The sequence below is a fragment of the Prionailurus viverrinus genome, chromosome B2 (genome assembly GCF_022837055.1).
Source record: "Prionailurus viverrinus isolate Anna chromosome B2, UM_Priviv_1.0, whole genome shotgun sequence".
Classification (NCBI taxonomy): domain Eukaryota; kingdom Metazoa; phylum Chordata; class Mammalia; order Carnivora; family Felidae; genus Prionailurus; species Prionailurus viverrinus.
The window spans coordinates 643,152-663,219 of record NC_062565.1 but is presented as its reverse complement, the minus strand read 5'-3'; the positions used below and the strand labels follow the sequence as shown (position 1 = coordinate 663,219).

The 20,068-nt window shown below is 36.3% G+C and overlaps 2 protein-coding genes across 2 annotated transcripts; both read right to left on the bottom strand.

Annotated features, from left to right (window-relative positions):
* Nucleotides 1–1,706: 1,706 nt before the first annotated feature.
* On the bottom strand, nt 1,707–2,651 carry LOC125166252 (olfactory receptor 2W1-like). Its single transcript, XM_047860093.1, has one exon. The coding sequence runs from the start codon at nt 2,649–2,651 to the stop codon at nt 1,707–1,709; it is 945 nt and encodes a 314-aa protein (XP_047716049.1).
* Nucleotides 2,652–17,487: 14,836 nt separating this feature from the next.
* Nucleotides 17,488–18,432, bottom strand: LOC125166240 (olfactory receptor 2W1-like). Its single transcript, XM_047860075.1, has one exon. The coding sequence runs from the start codon at nt 18,430–18,432 to the stop codon at nt 17,488–17,490; it is 945 nt and encodes a 314-aa protein (XP_047716031.1).
* Between the last annotated feature and the right edge of the window lie 1,636 nt (nt 18,433–20,068).

Genomic DNA, 20,068 nt, shown 5'->3' with positions numbered 1-20,068 from the left:
TGTGTGGATGGGAATAATTTAAAGGGAATCTACTATAAAGTTAGCAGTCATCATTTCTAGGTTATGAGATAAAGAGAAAGTTTTCTTATATTTCTCCTGTTTTCCTCATGTCCTGATACACACTTATAAGGATTCCATAAATGTATGCACTTAAAAGAAAAAATTATCCTATCTTTTCCTTCTCCTAGGTCTTAGGTGTTGCAAAATGTCCTAAACATTAAAGCCTAAAGATGTTGCTCCAGCATTCATTATTATTTATCATATCATATCGTATCATATCATATCATATCATATATCAAATATATTTATCATATACATTTATATTCTGTAGAATAATATAATTTTCATATATTTTATTTAAAAATGATTCATTCATTTAATAATTGTACAGATACTCAATATGTAATTTTATCATAAGCCACTATAGACACAGCAAAATCTTATATGAATAAGAGTTTCTATGGTGTTGAAAAGCTCACCAATGTCTTTTTATCAAACAAACATACAAACAAATAAAAAAATTAGATAATGCCAGTGTAGTGACAAGGGCAGGTTTTGGAGGGAATTCAAAGGACAGATATATGAGATTTGTAATGATGTTTCTCATGAGCCAAGATATCAACTGAGTGCAAAGTTGAGTAAGAGATTTTTAAATGACAAATTACTTGTTTATCAAGACTGGGATGAGCTTTTCTCACAAAGAAAAGTTGGTATTCGTTTCCAGTGACCAGACTGTCACCATTCTATATGTTCTCCTCTCAAATTCCTTACAATACTATGAAGTTTATATTTTCTCTGTGCCTTCCTATGTTTTCATATCATCATCCTCTCTCAGATTTTTATTTTTACCAAGACCTATGAAACTGGTGATTTTAGTGTTATTCCCAAAAGTATCACAACTTCAAATAATGTTTTCACTGTGGAAACCTGGGAACTAGAAGGTTTAAGGATGGGAGAGAAAATACCTTTAACCCTTACAACTCATGTACCCCACCCAAATACCCCAGGTGGATGACAGCTAACTCCACCACCATATCACAAGGTGCAAGGGCACGGTAATGTGAGGACTCTCACATGAAGAGGATTTCCACTCTTGGAAATGGTCAACTTGTAAAGAAGTGGAGTGTTTTTTTCTCCAGCATAGAGCTACTCAGAATTTCTTGGCATTGTGTTAGTGGAGGCCAGTCTAAGAAATGTGATATGCCACATGATGGCTCTGCAACAATTAAAAATTGAGGCAGAAATTGGGTGAATATTAGTGGGGATTTGATCTGCACCACAAAATCCCTGATAACATATCAGGTGGATGCAGAGGACATTATTTCACATAAAAGTGGTAAGTCTGGTAAGAAGAAATCAGTGTCCATTGTAATCCTACATTAAAATAAAATTCCATGTGAAATATTTTCTTAATATCTTGTACATGCATCTATTACTAAACTAAACCACTTTTCGTAATTCTATGTTTACTTATCTGTAGTTCCTGATTAGTCTTGAAGGCTTTTAAGTGTATAAATTGAAGTTTCTTTATGAAACTGCATCTCTATCTCTTTATAATTCTTTGTGCTTCCTACTTCTTTAGAAATTCACTACCTACAACAATTCTTGGTACATGGCAAACACCTAGTAAATGCTTTTTACATAAATGAATCGCTACATCTTCTCTTGGTAATCAGTGTTATTTCTTTAACTCTCGTCCATCTAACTCATGACTTTGCTGACCATTTTTCTGCACACAGTATTCTCTTTACTGCACTCTTTACATTTTTGTTTCTTAAAGTGTAGATCAGAGGGTTAAGGGTAGGTGTAACAATTGTGTAAAAGAGAGTGAGGAACTTCCCCTCATCTTCAGATGTGCTATTCTGTGGCTTCATGTACATATAAATGAGTGTTCCATAAAACAGAGTTACTACTGTGAGGTGGGAACCACAGGTATTAAGGATCCTACTCCACCTTGCTGTTGACTTGATCCTCATGACAGCTTGAGTGATAACTGCGTATGAGATTAGAATTAGTAATAGAGGTACTAGAAGAAATATCACTCCAAGAGCATAGACAATGACCTCAATTACTTTTGAGTAGACACAAGCCATCTTGAGCAATGCTGGCATCTCACAGAAAAAATTGTCCACCTCCCGGTGCCCACATCTTGGCAGTTTCAGAGTCAAGGAGCAAAGAATTAAGGCACTGCCAAGACCACCTAACCAGGCAGTGAGAACCATCTTTTGGCAAAGTTGAGGGTGCATTATTACTGTGTAGTGAAGAGGTTGACAGACAGCGGCATAGCGATCATAGGCCATCACAGCCAAGAGAAGACATTCTGTGGCTCCCAAGTCAAGGGCAAAGAAGAATTGGAGCACACACCCTCCGTAGGTAATAGACTTTGTTGGACCCCATAGATTTACCAGCATCTGTGGGATAATGCTAGTTGCATAACAGAGGTCCAGAAAAGACAAATTGGATAGGAAGAAATACATAGGAGTATGGAGCTGGCTGTCTAGGTTAGATACAAGGATGATGGTTGTGTTTCCTACCAGAGTCACAATATAGAAGATGAAGACAACCCCAGAGATGATGTGTTCTAATTGGGGCCGATCAGAAAACCCCAGCAGGATGAAGTCTGTCATGGAACTTCCATTGTTTTTGTTCATGACTCCTCATGAAGGTCTAGAAGACAGTACCCTGGTAATTAAAAAAAAAAATAGCATCACCTTGGGTAGAAATAAGATCTCTGATGTTTGCCATGAGTGTCCCAAATTCACTTGTTTGTGTGCTCTCTCCCTTTGGAACATTTCTTTTAACACTCTTGCATTCAGTGACCATAGCTTCTGCATGTTCACTCATCACCAGAGTGGTTCTAAAAATAATACAATAAACCCAATAACACTGAATTGTAAATAATTGAAAAGGCTTAATATGCTATGACACCTATGATTCTCTGTATTTTGGGTAAGCAATAAATCCCTAAAGTTAATTACATAATTTAAGAGTAGGATATGTTTAGTGCTGTTCCTTCTTCAAATTATGACATTAGGTCACTTGACATGACAAATTTTTCCCTTATCAAAGGAGAGGAGTTTGAGGTAAAAAGTTAAATAACCTATTATGCTGGGATAAGCTGCACCATTTGGTAGCAGAATCACTTTCCACATTTATGTCCAAATGTCTGTATTCCAGCCATTATCATAACCATCACCACCAACCTCTTCCTCATATTTTCACTCCCATTCAGCCATGTAGACATTGATATTTCTGTATCAGTTTTGGTGTTCCTCACTATACTGCTCGTTTGGTGCCAGGAAAAAATTTGTCTCTTTTATTAACAATTATTTACATGTACAGAGGCTATGTGTTGCTTTGAGTACCTTTTATGACTGCTATTATACCATTTAAATAGCCTTAGAATTTGTTACAGAGTTCAAAGGAGCCTATTCCAGAAACATTTGGTTACCACATATACATATCAAAAACCTGTGTTAGCTCCTACTCACCAGGCTATTCAGCAGGATTAGCAAGATAGGTAACTTGAATGAAAATCTGTTCATTAAACAATCAGTGAGTTGTTTACCCCTTGGAATTTACCAATCATATGGATCAATTCTCTGGTCTCTTCAGAACTCTGTAGGTAAAATCTGACTTAAATTCTGAAATAATACAGAAAAAGAATAAATAATACATAAATTTCACTCTTTCTGTATACTTTATCATATTATTAAATATATGGAATAATGAGTGAATTAACCTACAATATTTTTTAGTTTTATTTTTTGGCTTATAAATTTTTTATGCATATAATGTTTGAACATGGACTTTGGCTAGAGTACTTTATATTCATAGTGTGTTTGGAGCCAAAGAACACTAAATTTATTTGTTGCAGTTACAGTAAAATAAGGAAAATTACCTACAGTATATCACTGTCACAAGCATTTTAGTTAGAACTTGAAAATGTTATAATCATGAAGAAGGAACTGTGATTACCAAGTAGTCTGATACAGAGATACAGTTTTTCTCAATATAAAAATGGAAATTTCATTTAATTAACGATTGTGAAGTCTTTATGTGATAGGATGTCAGTTAAGTTGAGCATAATGATTAAGTGCAAGGATTCTGGACTCAGAGCTTGGTGTGAAATCCTAGCTAAGTAGTGGGAAGTAAAGTGTCCTTGGGCAGTTATATAACCTGTTTGTACATCAGGTTCTCTGTACATTCTGTAAAACTAGTAATGTTCCTCAAAGCGAGGCTGTCCGGGTTAGTATTTGTGAAAACACTAGAACTGTGCTTGGTTCATATTTCATTCTAAAATGTTAAACATTGTATTCACCTACCCACAACTTATTACTATTTTATTTTTTCCTTACTCTCTTCATTTTTCCCACTGATAATATTACCATGATGGTCTAAAACTAAACTGGAATGGTTAAAATTTTATGTGTGGATAACTTCAAATGCACAGACACTCATGTACACAAAAGTGCCCACAAATACAATGTACATAGTGAACTGATCAACTCAGAGGTAGGAGAGGACAGAGGACTTAAGCTCTGCAAATGCATTGATTACAAAATGCAGTTGGCTTTTCTTGACCATGTCAGGTTGGGATAGTGTTGGGAATGAGGAAGCCATAGAATTTTAGAGTTGGCATAGGCTCAGAAGCCACAATCCAGCCTTCTGCCCTACAAAGCAGGTCTTCCACAGAATGTTCACACAACTGTTTTCATAGCTTTCTAACTATCTTTTAAAGAGGGACTCATACTTACTCCTTATGTTGAGCTCAGAGATTCCTCTTCAACCCTCAGGCAAAGCCTGCTTTTCTTTATTCTGGAAATAGCATGGAAGAAGTCATTTCAACATGGCTTCATTAAACCACAGTTTTATTACAAAATAAAACACAAAAAGCAAAAGCTCACTGAATCAAGGTGAATACTCTTATAAGTAACATGCAGATCAAGAAATAAAACCTTGCCAAGCACCCCAGGAGCTTCTCTTTGTGACTTGTCCCAATCACTACCATTCCATGTCTCCCACAGTATTCACTATCCTCATGTTTATAGTAGTCACCTCCTTGTATTTTAATAGTGTGATTACCCAAATGTGCATCTGCAGATAATATTGTTTAGTTTGGCTCCTTAAATTTTTTGTCTTTTGAGTTTCCTTTAATATTAGAATACACTCTTAGATTTGTGTTCCCAGATTAAGTGCTAGATGGTTGTCAACTGTTGTTCACACTGTATGAAGTTTAATTACCATGCTTTTCTGGTTGCTATCCATTGGATTTACAATGGATTATCAAATGCCTTGGATTAGTTAGTTGAGACGTGAACACAATACTGCAAATGTGCTATGTCATTGAAGAAAGCAGTGAGCATTCATGATGCACACACAGTTTCTAAAATATATGCTAAGTAGGTTTAGCAGTAATTCTAAACTGGCTCAATTTAAGCTTTGGGTCACATAAGGCCCCAGGTATACTAATTGGAAGTGTCCAGCCAGTGTTACACCTTATGTAATTTAATACTGTGAATCCAAAATAGGGCTTTCATTTTATGCTTACAAACATTTTCCACATTGTTTTGAACCATGGGTCTCACCTTTTAGCTGTCATTGTCATTTTAATTTAGAAGTCAATGTTTAATTAAAACTGTGAGTGCAAGCAGATGAAACAATGTTTAAAAAGAGGAAAGCTATACTGTCACTGAAACAGGTTTTCATTTTTCATGGTGTGGACTTTAGTTTCTAAAGGTGCAGCATGAGCTTACATTTTTGTTTGTTCAGTGAAATTTAAGACAAATGGAACAAATATATTTAAACATAATTTGAATGTAACAATGATGTGGAAAGAAAACTAGAAAGAATATTAGAACATATTTACGTTTCAGGAGTGAAGAATTCACAGCTCGCATGCTCTTATGTAGCCCAAAGGTACCCATATTGCCATTTTTACACAGGTAATCAGAAGGATTCTTGTTTGGCAAGTTACAGAGTCCATGAAATACTGATGAGACACCACTCTCTTATACTAACTCCACAATCACATTTGGATTTAAATGCAACAGCTGAGCTTAGATTCAGTGAAGTCTCTAATGTGGATGTTGGAGAAAAACCAGAATCATGATCGGTGGCAAAATTGACAAATTTGGTTTCATAAATGTGTTTTTTATGGGATATTTGTAGTCTTTTAGTGAGCACTCCCATTAGACACATTTGTGGGCTGATGTCTGCACATGAAAGGAGAGCCCTTCTCTGGTATACTTGTGCTCCAAGAAGTGTTTATGTAGAACATGAAGGCTAGTCGGTGCATGTGGTGTAGACCTTAGGGACTGGTGCCCCACAGAGGTGATTAACAAATCTTAGACTATGGTCAGACGCTTCTCCAGACTACTATTTTAAGAAAGGTTCCCTTAAGACACAGGGTTTCATCTTGCCTTTTTTTTTTTAATTTCTTGCATGGAAATTAATTTCAGAGATGGATTTATTTGTGTATTATATTTACTATTGAAGATTTCAAATATAATGTAAACTGTCTACAAAAATTAGTACATTTAACTCAACTTTTTTTATCAAGTTGAAGAAATGTATGCATTATCTAGGTGTTGTGTTTGCCAGAAGATAATATAGGCCAAAAAAATTACAGAATCATCTTAATTCTGTGGTAAGTGAGCCATATCATCATTGTTCCTTTTTCAATCAATTAAAAATAATGCCATGAACATATTTTGGCCGACCACTCAATTCAAGAACTGGGATCTTAAATTTATAGCTACTTCTCCCCTTTTACAATTCTTATTCCTACCTGACCCTTGGTAAATCATGATCCTGAATTTTGTGTTCATTATACACTTGCATTAGAATGTAGTTTATGTATTGACACACCCACACACATACGTTGATTCCTAAATAGCATGTATTTTAAAGTTTAGTTCATTTGAACTTTCACAAATGGTATCATATCTTATATGTTCTTTTGGCATTTTCCTTTTTTCACCTTTTTGTCACTGAGATTATCCAATATTTAGGGGTAGCTGTGGTTCATTTATTTCCACTACTGTATAACATTCCATTGTGTGAACATATTATAATTATTTTGTCTCCTCACTCACTGATGGCCATTTTGGCTGATTATACTTTTGGACTCACATGAAAGACATTAGTTAAGATGAACAATTTTGTTCACATCTCTTGGCTTAGTGTAAGAAGGTCTTTTGGATATATGCCTAGGATAGGAATTGCTGGTTATGGAATAGGCAAACTTTATAAGATATTTTCCCCTAAAATGTTTTTATCAATTTCTCCTACCCTAGTTTTGTATAAATTATTCAATTGATTTACATTTTCTCCACACCTGGTCCAGTGGACTTTTAAATTATTGCCAACTGAAAGATTATAAGTATTATCTAGCTGTAGCCTTGATTTCCATTTACCTAAAAACTAATGAGGTTGACTTATCTTCATATACTTACTGCTGTGTAACATTGTCCTTCTTTGAAAACCCATTTGTAGGTTCTGACAACTGTTCCTTGGCCTTGCTTCTCTTTTTTAGTTACTAATTTTTAGAGATTTGTATAATTTCTTTTAACTCTCTGTTGGTTGTGTGCCCGGCAATATTTTTTCTTAGTTTTTCCTTGGCATTTTACTTTAACTTTTTAGATGTTTACTTATTTTTGAAGGAGAGAGAGAGACAGAATATGATCAGGGGAGAGGCAGAGAGAGAGGGAGACACAGAATCTGAAGCAGGTTCCAGGCTCTGAATGGTCACCACAGAGCCTGATGTGGGGCTAGAGCACACAAACTGTGAGATCATGACCTGAGCCAAAGTTGGATGCTTAACCAACTGAGCCACCCAAGTGCTCCCTCAGCATTTTACTTTAATAGAGATGTCTTTTGCTGGTCAGAGTTTTTGAATTTAATCATGGAAGAATATCTTAATTAATCTTTAGTAATCCTTCTTCTCTATTCCAGAGTCAGAATGATATTTACATATATATTTTTTTCCTAATCATTTTGAAGTCATACCTTAAGTACACCTGGAATTAATTTATTGTATGGCAGAGCATAGGGAGCCAAATTTGGTTTTCCATATGAATAACCAAATTCCAGTGTAATTTATTAAATATTTTTCTTTTCCCAGTGATGCCATCGTATCTCTTTATTATTAAAATCCTTCATATGTGTGTGTGCATGTGAGGGGGCTGGTATGTTTCTGGGCCTAGAATTCTCCTGTAGTGCTCAGTGAGTCTTTTTCTGCAACAATACCACCCAGTGGCAACCTCAAATAAACAGCTTAGCCTTACACCAAAAGGAAATAGAGAAAGAACAACAAATGAAGCCCAAATCCAGCCAAAGAAGGAAATAATTAAGTTTAGAGCAGAAATAAATGTATGGAAACCAAAGAAACAGTAGTGCAGGTAAATGCAACCAGGGGTGGCTCTTTGAAAAAATGAATAAAATTGAGAAACTCCTCACCAGATGCATCAAGAAGAAAAGATAAAGGGCCCACATAAATAAAACCACATATGAGGGAGGAAAAGTAACAAGTAACACCACCGAAATACAAGCAATATAAGAGAATGTTTTGAAAATTTATATGTCAACAAACTGGGAAATCTGGGAGAAATGAATAAAATTATAGAAACATATAAATTACCAAAGCTGAAAAAGGAAGAAATAGAAAGCCTGAAAATACTGATAACCAGCAAGGAAAGTGAACGAGGAATACAAAATCTCCCAGAAAACCAAAGTCCAAGGCCAGAGGACTTCATTGGAGAGTTCACCAAATATTTAAAGAGGTGTTAATAGCCATTCTTCTGAAACTATCCCCCAAAAAATAGAAGTGGAAGGAAAACTTCCAAATGCATCTAGTAGGCAAGCATTTCCCTGATTTCTAAACCAGGCAAAGACCCCACTAAAATGGAAGATTACAGGCCAGTATCCTGGATGAACATGAATGCAGAAGTTATCAAGAAAATACTAGCAAATAGAATCCAACAGTACATTAAAAGAACTATTCATCATGATCAAGTGGGAGTTATTCCTCTGCTGCAAAGTTTTTCAATATTGGCAAATCAATATGATTGTTGTGATCAATAAAAGAAAGGATAAGAGCCACAGGATGCTGTTAATAGATGCAGAAAAAAAATTGACAAAGTACAACATCCATTCATCATAAAAACACTCAATAAAGTAGGGATAGAAGGAACATACCTCCACATACATCATAAAGGCCCCATACAAAATATTCAAAGCTAATGTTATCTTCAGGGGAGAAAAATTGAGACCTGTACCTCTACATTCAGGAACAAGAAGGGATGTCCACTCTCACCAGTGTTACTTAACATAGTACTAGAAATCCTAGCCTCTGCAATCAGACAACAAGAAAAAAAAAACAAACAAAAAGAGCATGCAAATCAGCAAGGAAGAAGTCAAGCTTTCATTATTCAAGGATGACATGATTCTCCATGTAGGAAACCTGAAAGACTCCACCAAAAAGTTACTAGACTGATAAACAAATTCAGTGAAGTCACAAGATACAAAACCAGTGAACAGAAAAATTCTGCATTTTTTTATGCAAATGATGACTGGCAGAAAAGAAATCAAGAAATCCAGCCCATTTACCATTGCACCAAAAACCATAAGACAACTATGAATAAACCTAACCAAAGAGGGAAAATGGATGTACTCTGAAAACTATAGAATACTCATGAGAGAAATGGAAGATGACATGGAGAAATGGAAAAACATTCCATGCTCATGGATTGAAAAGGAAAATATTGTTAAAATATCCATACTAAGGCAACTAAACCGTATCGAAATACAGTGGGCATTTTTTGCAGAGCTAGTAGCAACAATCCTAAAATTTGTATGGAACCACAAAAGACCCCAAATAGCCAAAGCAATCTAGAGAAGCAAAGCAAAGCTGGAGGCATTACAATTCTAGACTTTCGGTTGTGTTACAAAACTGTAATCATTAAGATAGTATGCTAGTGGCACAAAAACAGACACTTAGATCAATGGAACAGAATAGAGAACCAGAAATGGACCTATAACCATATGGTCAACTAATCTTCAACAAAGCAGGAAAGAATATCCAGTGGAAAAAAGGCAGTCTCTTCAACAAATGGTGTTGGGAAAACTGGAGACCGACATGCAAAAGAATGAACCTGGACCACTTTCTTACACCATACACAAAAGTGAATTCAAAATGGATGAAAGACCTAAATGTGAGAAAGGAAACCATCAAAATCCTAGAGGACAACTAAGACAGTAACCTCTTTGACATTGGCCATAGCAAGGTGTTACTAGAAAATTCTTGTGAGGCATGGGAAACAAAAGGAAACATGAACTGTTGGGACTTCACCAAGATAAATAGCTTCCACACAGAAAAGGAAACAACCAACAAAACTAAAAGGCAGCCTATAGAATAGGAGAAGATATTTGCAAATGACATATCTGATAAAGGGATAGTATCCAAAAATATAAACAACATATAACACTCAATACTAATAAAACAAAAAATCCAGTTAAAAATGGGCAGAAGACAAGAATAGACTTTTTTTCCAAGGAAGACATCCAGATAGCCAAGAGACACATGAAAGGATCTTAACATCACTCATCATTAGGAAAATGCAAATCAAAACCATAGTAGTACCTCATCACTTGTCAGACACCAATCAGAATGACTAAAATTAACAACTCAGAAAGCAACAGATGTTGGCAAGGATGCAGAGAAATGGGAACCGTCTTAAACTGTTGGTGGAAAGGAAAAGTGGTGCAGTGACTCTAGAAAACTGTATGGACGTTTGTCAGAAAACGAAAAATAGAAAAACCCTACCACTCAGTAATTGCACTGTTAGGTACTTCCCCAAAGTTTATGAAAATGCTGATTTGAATTGCATCCCGCTATTTATAGCAGCATTATCTGAAATAGTCAGATTATGGAAAGAGCCCAAATGTCTATTGACTGATGAATAGATAAAGAAAATATGGCACATAGATATATATAATGAAATATTACTCAACGTTCAAACAGAATGAAATTGTTTCCATTTGCAACAATGTGGATGGAGCTAGGACGTATTATGCTAGGTGAAATAAGTCAGAGAAAGACAAATACCATATAATTTTGTTTATATGTGGTATTTAAGAAACAAAACTGGTGAACATAAGGGAATGGCGGGGGGAACAGGAGTGAGGAAAACAAACCACAGAAGACTCTTAATGATAGAGAACAAACTGAAGGTTGATGGAGGGATGTGGGTGGGAAATGGGCTAGATGGGTGTTGGGCATTAAGGAGAACACTTGGCATGAACACTGGATATTGTATGTAAGTGATGAATCACTGAATTCTACTCCTGACGCTAATATTGAACTGTATGTTGACTAACATTAGAAAAAAAAAATAGGCCAGGCAAGTTGTCTTATAGAATCTCCTAATTCTGAATAATTCCTTTTAGACTAAAACCGATATGAAATACAAGCCTTCTCATGGTTAGTGCTTTTCCTGCTGCTGCTGCTGTCGCTAGAGGGCCACTAAGGATTCAGCTGCAAGGCCTTTCTTGCTGTTTAACAAACACATCAAACATTTCCCTTGCAACTTCCTGGGAACACTCTTCCTCATAAATGTCTTGAGACTGACCCCCCTGCTCTATTCAGGTCTCTGCTCAGAGAACTCTCCTGGACCACCTTTTCTAAAATAGCACTCTCCACCACTCTTCCCTAAAGCTGCTCTTTCTTTTTCTCCTTTCTTTCTTTCTTTTTCTTTCTTTCTTTCTTTCTTTCTTTCTTTCTTTCTTTCTTTCTTTCAGATTCAGCTTTATTGAAGTACAATTGAGACATACAATTGTAAGATATTTAATGTGTCCATCATGGAGATTTGATAAATGTATACACTTTGAGATGATACTCTCCTGCATCTAGTTGATTTAACACATCCATAGGCTCATGTACTCCTTAAATGTTTATTTATTTTTAAGAGAGTACAAGAAGGGGAGGGACACAAAATAAGGAGACAGTGGATCTAAAGCAGGCTCTGTGCTGACAGCAGTGAGCCTGGTGTTGGGCTCAAACTCATGAACTGCAAGATCATGGCCTGAGCTGATATTGGACACCCAACCGACTGAGCCACCCAGGTGGCTCATCACCTCATGTATTTATTTTTTGACTTAGTAAGAACATTTCAGTTCTACTCTCCCAGAAGATTTCAATTATAAATTATAGTGTTATCATCTGTAGACACCATATTTTACATGAGATCCTCATGCCTTATTCACCTTAAGCTGAAGTTTGTACCTGTTTATCAACTTCTCCATATTTCTCCCACCCTCAGCCCCTATCAACCAGTTTTTTTCTCTCTGTTTCAATGAGTTTGACTCTTTTTTACAGATTCCACATATAAGTGACATCATGCAGTATGTGTGTTTCTGTGACTTACCTAACTTAGCATAATGCCCTCAAAGTCTATTCATGTTTTCACTGTGGTGGGGTACATACCTATATAAATATATAAATGTGTGTGTGTGTGTATGTATATGTATATATATACCTCTGTGTGTGTATGTATATATGTATATGAAATCATATATATATATGTATATATATAATCACAAATCATAAATTACCCATTAATATGAATTATTTCTGAGATGCCCCCTTGTTCTGTTGATATGTGTCTATTCTTGTATTAACACCACATGGCTTTGATTACTATGGCTTTTAATATAATTTATAATTTGGAATTAAGGTGTGTAATGCCTTCAATGTTGTTCTTCTTTCAAGATTCCTTTAGCATTTCCAGGCTTTTTTTGGTTCCATAAAAATGTTAGAATTATTTGTGGTATTTCTAGGAGAAATGCCATTGGAATTATGAATGGGACTGTATTGAATTTGTAGCTGGATTTGGGTAGTATATACATTTAAAAAATATTTTTCCAATCCATAAGTATGGACTGTCTTTCCATTTATTTATGTGTCTTCAGTTTTTTGCATCAATCTTATGCTTTTCAGTGTACAGGTCTTTCACATCCTTGGTGAAATTTATTCTTTTGACGTGATTGTAAATCAGATAGTTTTTCTTAATTACCCTTCTAGTAGTTTACAATTATTCTATAAAAAATGATGTATTTTTGTTTATTGATTTTGTACCCTGCAACTTTAAAGAACTTTTCACTAGTTCACTTTTATGGTGGAATCTTTAGGATTTGCTATATATGATATCATGTCATCAGCATATGCAGACAGTTTTATTTCTTCCTTCCTTATTTGCTTGCCTGTATTTCTTTTTCTTGCCTAGGTGCTCTGGCTCTGGCTTCTAATACTGTGTTGAACAGAGGTGGTGAGGGTGGACATCCACCATTGAATATGATGTGAGCTGTGGGCTTGTCACATAGGCCTTGAGCATTTTGTGGTGTAGGCCAGTTCAAAGACTGAAGGCAGGGCTCACAGGGACCCATTTCTCATGCAAAAGAGGGCAGGGGAGTGTGCCTCCTTAGAAGGCCCAGCGAGGCTGGGGCAGAAGTCTGGAATACTGGTCCTCCTTATGATAGGGATGGTCAGGGTTTATGCCTGTGGGACCATCAGCCCCCAGTAGTGCCTTGGCACCTGTGGCATCATCCCCCAAAAGGTAGCATGGGACCTGTGGCTTGAAGCAGAAATGGCAGTAGTGCAGTTAATATAGAGTATTTACTGGTTGGCAAGCACACTGATAGGCAAGTACTCTGAAGATTAGAAAATTTGAGATTATACCTGGGGAAGGGGAGCCCGAAATGGAAACACTGGACGTCCTGCTAAAGCTGCAATTGGTGACTGATGAACACATTGGAAAATAGTGATAACGAAGAAAAGCAATAGGCCATATATTTGTACTCAGAGTTCATGGAACATTTGTTCCCAGTAAGATACAATGATACAACGGACAGAAAGTTTTCTTTTGATATTTCAGTTGGCAAACAAGGGGGTAAAACATGACCCGTAGTTTTCACACGGCTGCTATAAATGTGTGCTTAACATCATAGAGGAAATAGGTGAAAGTTAAGTTACTCTATGGGAGTATTTCCTTTCATGTTATCACTGCAACCTAAAGCAGAGTCTAGTTTCTCTTGAATCCTCAGCTCCAAAGAAAATGTACGGATTTATGAAGGAGGAGTGATAGTAATGAGTGTCCTCCTTAAGAAGTGGCTGCTGTTTCTGAAAAATGACAAGTAGCTAATAATATTCTGAAAAGTATCCCTAAAAAGCAAAAAGGAGTTGTTTTCTTTTGACACAGATCTGCCGTTGTTTAACAGAACTGAAAGCAAAGAGTAGAAGTAGCTTCATATAATTAGGACAAGTTTGCTGCCAACAGAATTACGAACACTGTTAGTTTTACAACCTTTTTAGACTTAGACTGGTGGGGTTGAGATTTTCAACCTATGCCTATCATTTCTAGCAATCCCGTTAGTTTCTAAAAACAATATTTATGAGGCAGTAGATAACTAATACAAAAAGAGTAAGATGACTGTTTCCCCAAATTTGTGGTAATGCATGGTGTTGTCCAATTTTTCTGTAGTTCCAGGGAATCTCCAGCATTTGAACCTGATTAACCGAGGCTGTCCTTGGATCCAAGGTGTCAGCCACTAACCTAGAAGACCATTCATATCTTCCTGAGGTGCTAGAGCCTGGGTATGCTGCCTTTTCAGTCGATTTGGGCCAGGGGAGATCGCAGTCATCTTTGCAGTCAGGGACAAACACGTGCTATGACACTGAGACATTGGTTTTCAATCTTTTTGCCATTGTCAGAAACTCCCTCCCAGTGATGTTTTCACATCACAGTTGCACTGTGTCTATTCATGTACTGTGGCTTTTTGGAGGGCTACCCATCAGTGTATTTGCTAAGAGATTTGCCACTTCTCTAGGAGCCAAGGTTTTCTCCCTTGGAAGTGATATAAATGACATGAATGCATACTCTGGGGAAGGAAATCAGATACTCAGTGTGACAAACTTTAGTATGAATTGGAAGAAATTAAAAGGAAATCACTTATAAAGGTAGAATTCACTGTTTCTAGGCTGAGATATTGGGAACCTTTTTATTTCTCTTTTTTGTTGTTGTTGTTGTTGTTTAATTTCCAGATACACACTTATATGGAATCTATAGTATTATGTACATGAAAAAAATATATTCTATCTTTCCCTTTTCTTACTTTGCAAATGTCCTAAACGTTAAAAGCCTGAAGATGTTGCTCTAGTATTTATTACCCAATGAATCTTTGACATATTCTGTAGAATAATAACATTTTCATGTATATTTATTAAAAATGGTTCATTCACTTAATAGTACTATAGATATTTACAGAGTATGTATTTCATGTTAGAAGCCAATTTAGACACAGCAAAATCTCACATGAATAAGAGGTTCTGTTATTGAAAACTTCACCAATGTCTTTTCCTCAAACGTTTACACGAGTAAATATATAAAAAGAGATAATGCCATTATAGTGACAGGAGCAGGTTTTGGAGGGAATTCAAAGGACAAATTCTGAGGTTTGTAATGACATTTCTCATGAGATAAGATATCAACTGAGTGTAGAATTGAGTATGAGTTTTTTAAGTGACAGACTACTTGTTTATCAAATTTGAGATCAGCTTTTTTCACAAAGAAAAGTTGATATTCATTTTCAGTGGCCAGGCAGTCACCATCTTACATGTTCTCCTCTCAATCTCCTTACAATTCCACGAAGTTTATATTTTCTCTGTGCCTTCATATATTTGGGTATCATCATCCTCTTTCAGATCTTATTTTTATCAAGGCTTACACACCTGGAAATTTTAAAGTTACCTCAAAAAAAGAATGACAACTTCAGGTTTTTCACTGTGGAACCCTGGAAACCAGAAAGTTTAAATATGATGGAGAAAAGACGATGAAGACTTACAACCCCATATTCACACCCAAATATTCTGGGTAGATGGCAGCTTACTCAGCCTTGAAATCACAGAGCACGAGCACCATAAACGTGAGGTCTCTCACATGCAGAGGATTTCCAATCTCTGAAATGGTCACCTTGTAGAGAAGGGAAGTGTTTTTTCTCCTAATAGAGATACTCAGAATTTGAATGTACTTCCCAGTAAGACAAAGTAAAAAATAATAGAGAAAAAACAAGACATTGCTAAATTTTTGTTGTGTCAAATAAGAGCATTAAGCTCCTTTGCCAAAATTACCATCAACTGTCACCATAATTCAGTACAAGGAGAGCAATTATAAAACCAAAGAACAAAAGATCGTATTAAATGAAGAATAACCTTTTATATTGATTTCATTTAATGAAATTTCTCATTTCCTTCATTACTCTTATCTAAGAGCCTTGAGAAACTATTACCCATTTATTTTCCCATGTCTATAGGAAGGAAATCAATTAAAATCTATAAAACTATGTACATTTTCTGTTTAGAGACTCAACATCTCCCTATTCTCTGTAACAGTAGTTCTCAAACTTTAGCCTGATCACCTGTAGTGTTGATTAAAAACATCAGCTTCTGGGTCCATCTGTATTGTTGGTTGAATAAGTGTGGGGTGGGCCCAAGGTTGTTCAGTTTTGGTAAGTTGCCAAGTGATGCTGTTGTTGCTGGTCCAAGGACTGCATGACTTTACAGGAAAAAGCTCAAACTCCTCTTTAGGCCATGGATGGGAAAAGTTAAGCCTTCTAAAAAGGAGACTCCAAAATAGGTGGCTTAATTAATATTAAATAATAATGAAGATTTTTCTGCTCTAAGAGTCTAGAGGCATTTCTCTGCTGGTGGGTGGTTGTGTTTACACCTTATTGTTCCATTCCCTCTTAGGGATATTGGAAAAGCTACAAACTCTCCACATTCACATCCTAGACAGCAGGAACAGGAGGGAGAAGGCTAACAATAAACGGCTTCATATTTGAGAAGATAACCCAGGAATTGCACACATTGTTTTCCTGGCATTATGTTGGTGGAAGCCAGTCTTGAAATGTGATATGCAGGATGGGCCCAGTTTAATGGGCCCTGGGCCCAGTTAAAACTTGAGGGAGGAGGTGGATGGGTATCAATGGGCAGTTGATCTGCACCACAAAAGCCCCAATGACAACAACAGGTGAATAAAATGTAGTGTCATTGCATATAAAAATCTGGAAGAAAAGTCTGGAAGAAAAAAAAAATCACTGTCCAGTGTAACCCTATATTAAAGTAAATTTCCATGTGAAATATTTTCTTAATACCTTGTACATATATATCTGTACTTAACCACTTTTCACAATTCTAGGTTTACTTGTCTGTAGTTCCTGATTAGTCTTGAAGGCTTTTAAGTATATGAAGTCAAGTTTCCTTATGTGTCTGCATCTCTATCTCCTTATAATTTCTGATTTAATTGTTTATAAATCCGTCTATAGCACAATTCTTGATACAAGGTAAACATCCCATAAATACTGTTTGTGAAAGTGAATCATTCATCTTCTGTTGGTAAAGGTCAGTGTCATTTCCTTACCTCTCTTCCATATAACTCATGACTTTGCTGACCATTTTCTCACATACAGTATTCTTTTTACTGCACTCTTCACATCCTTGTTTCTTAAAGTGTAGATCAGAGGGTTAAGGGTGGGTGTGACGATTGTGTAAAAGAGAGTGAGGAACTTCCCCTCATCTTCAGATGTGCTATTCTGTGGCTTCATGTACATATAAATGATTGTTCCATAAAACAGAGTTACTACTGTGAGGTGGGAACCGCATGTATTAAGGACCTTACGCCACCTTGCTGTTGACTTGATCTTCATGACAGCTTGAGTGATAATTGCATATGAGATGAGAATTAATGATAAAGGTGCTAGAAGAAATATCACTCCAAGAGCATAGACAATGACCTCAATTACTTTTGAGTAGACACAAGCCATCTTGAGCAATGCTGGCATCTCACAGATAAAATTATTCACCTCCCGGTGCCCACATCTTGGCAACTTCAAAGTCAAGGAGCAAACGATTAAGGCACTGCCAAGACCACCTAACCAGGCGACAAGCACCATCTTTTGGCAAAGTTGAGGGTGCATTATTACTGTGTAGTGAAGAGGTTGACAGACAGCGGCATAGCGATCATAGGCCATCACAGCCAAGAGAAGACATTCTGTGGCTCCCAAGTCAAGGGCAAAGAAGAATTGGAGCACACACCCTCCGTAGGTAATAGACTTTGTTGGACCCCATAGATTTGCCAGCATCTGTGGGGTAATGCTAGTTGCATAACAGAGGTCCAGGAAAGACAAATTGGATAGGAAGAAATACATAGGAGTATGGAGCTGGCTGTCTAGGTTAGATACAAGGATGATGGTTGTGTTTCCTACCAGAGTCACAATATAGAAGATGAAGACAACCCCAGAGATGATGTGTTCTAATTGGGGCCGATCAGAAAACCCCAGCAGGATGAAGTCTGTCATGGAACTTCCATTGTTTTTGTTCATGACTCCTCATAAAGGTCTAGGAGATAATACCATGGTAATAAAAAATAGCATCAGCTTTAGGTAGAAACAAAAATCTCTGAAGTTTACATGAGTGTTCAAATTCACTTGTTTTGTGCTCTCTCCCATTCAGAACACCCCTTTTAACACTCTTTGCCAATGCTCAAAGATGCTCTTTGTGTACTCATAAATCAGCGTGGTTCTAAAAATAATATGGTAAGGAAGCCTGGGTGGCTCACTTGATTAAGCATCTGACTTTGGCTCAGTTCATGATCTCACAGCTTGTGTGTCTCCTTTTTCTGTATCTCCCCCACTAGTGGGCTCTCTCTCTCTCTCTCTCTCTCTCTCAAAAATAAGTGAATATTAATTTTTTAAATAAATAAAAATGTTATGGTAAACCCAACCACACTGAATTGCAGATCACTGAAAAGGCTTAGTATGCCATGACACCTATGTTCCATGTTTTCTGAGTAAGAATAAATCCATAAGTTTAATGATATAATTTAGGAGTGGAATATAGTTTGAGTTGTTCCTTCTTGAAATTATGACATAAGCATTACTTGCTGATGACCAATATTTCCCTTCTCAAAGGAGGGGAGTTTGAGGTAAAACATTAAATGAGCAATTTTGTTGGGATAAACTCCACTATTTGGTAGTAGAATCACTTTCCATAATCACTTGCATATGTCTGCATCCAGACATTATCTTCACTCTCGCCACCAACCTCCTCCTCATATTTTCCCTCCTATTCAACATTTCAGACACTGCTATTCCTGTTGTTCCTGTATCAGTTTTGGACATTTTGTTATTTTGTCACTTTTTTTGTGAATTAGTTTTTGGTGCCAGGAAAAAAAAATCCTCCTTCTTATGAATCATTATTTATATGCTGAGTGGCCCTGTAGTTCTTGGAATATCTTTTGTTACTGCTGTTACACCATTTAAGTTTTTTTAATAAATGTTTCTTTATTTTTGAGAGAGAGAGAGAGAGAGAGAGAGAGAGAGAGAGAGAGAAGAGAATATCCAAGGCAGGTTCCAGGCTCTGAGCTGTCAGCACAGAGCCAGATGTGGGATTTGAACTCAATAACTGTGAGATCATGACTTGAACCAAAGTCAGATGCTAAACTGACTCTGCCACCCAGGTGCCCCTACACCATTTAAATAGACATACTGATTTGTTGTGGAGATAAAAATTGAACTAATTCCAGAAGCATTTGGTTACCACATATACACATCAACAAACTGTGTTAGCTTGTACTCTCCAGGCCATTCAGCAAAATTAATAAGATAGGTAACTTGAACAAAAAGCCATTCATTAAACAATCAGTGAGTTGTTTTTCCCCATGGAACTTACCAATAATATGAGTTGATCTTCTGGTTGCTTCAGAACTCTATAGGTAAAATTTCACTTCAATTCTGAAAGAATATAGAAAAGGGATGAAATATATACACATTTCATTCTCTGAAGACTTTATCATATTATTAAATAGATGTTTAGTGACTGAATTAGTCCACTAATTTATTTCAGCTTTTAATTTTTTATTTATAATTTTTTATGCAGATAATTTCTGACCATGAACTTCAGAATAAGGTTTTTATATTCATAGTTTGTTTGGAGCAAGGCATGATAACTTTATTTGCT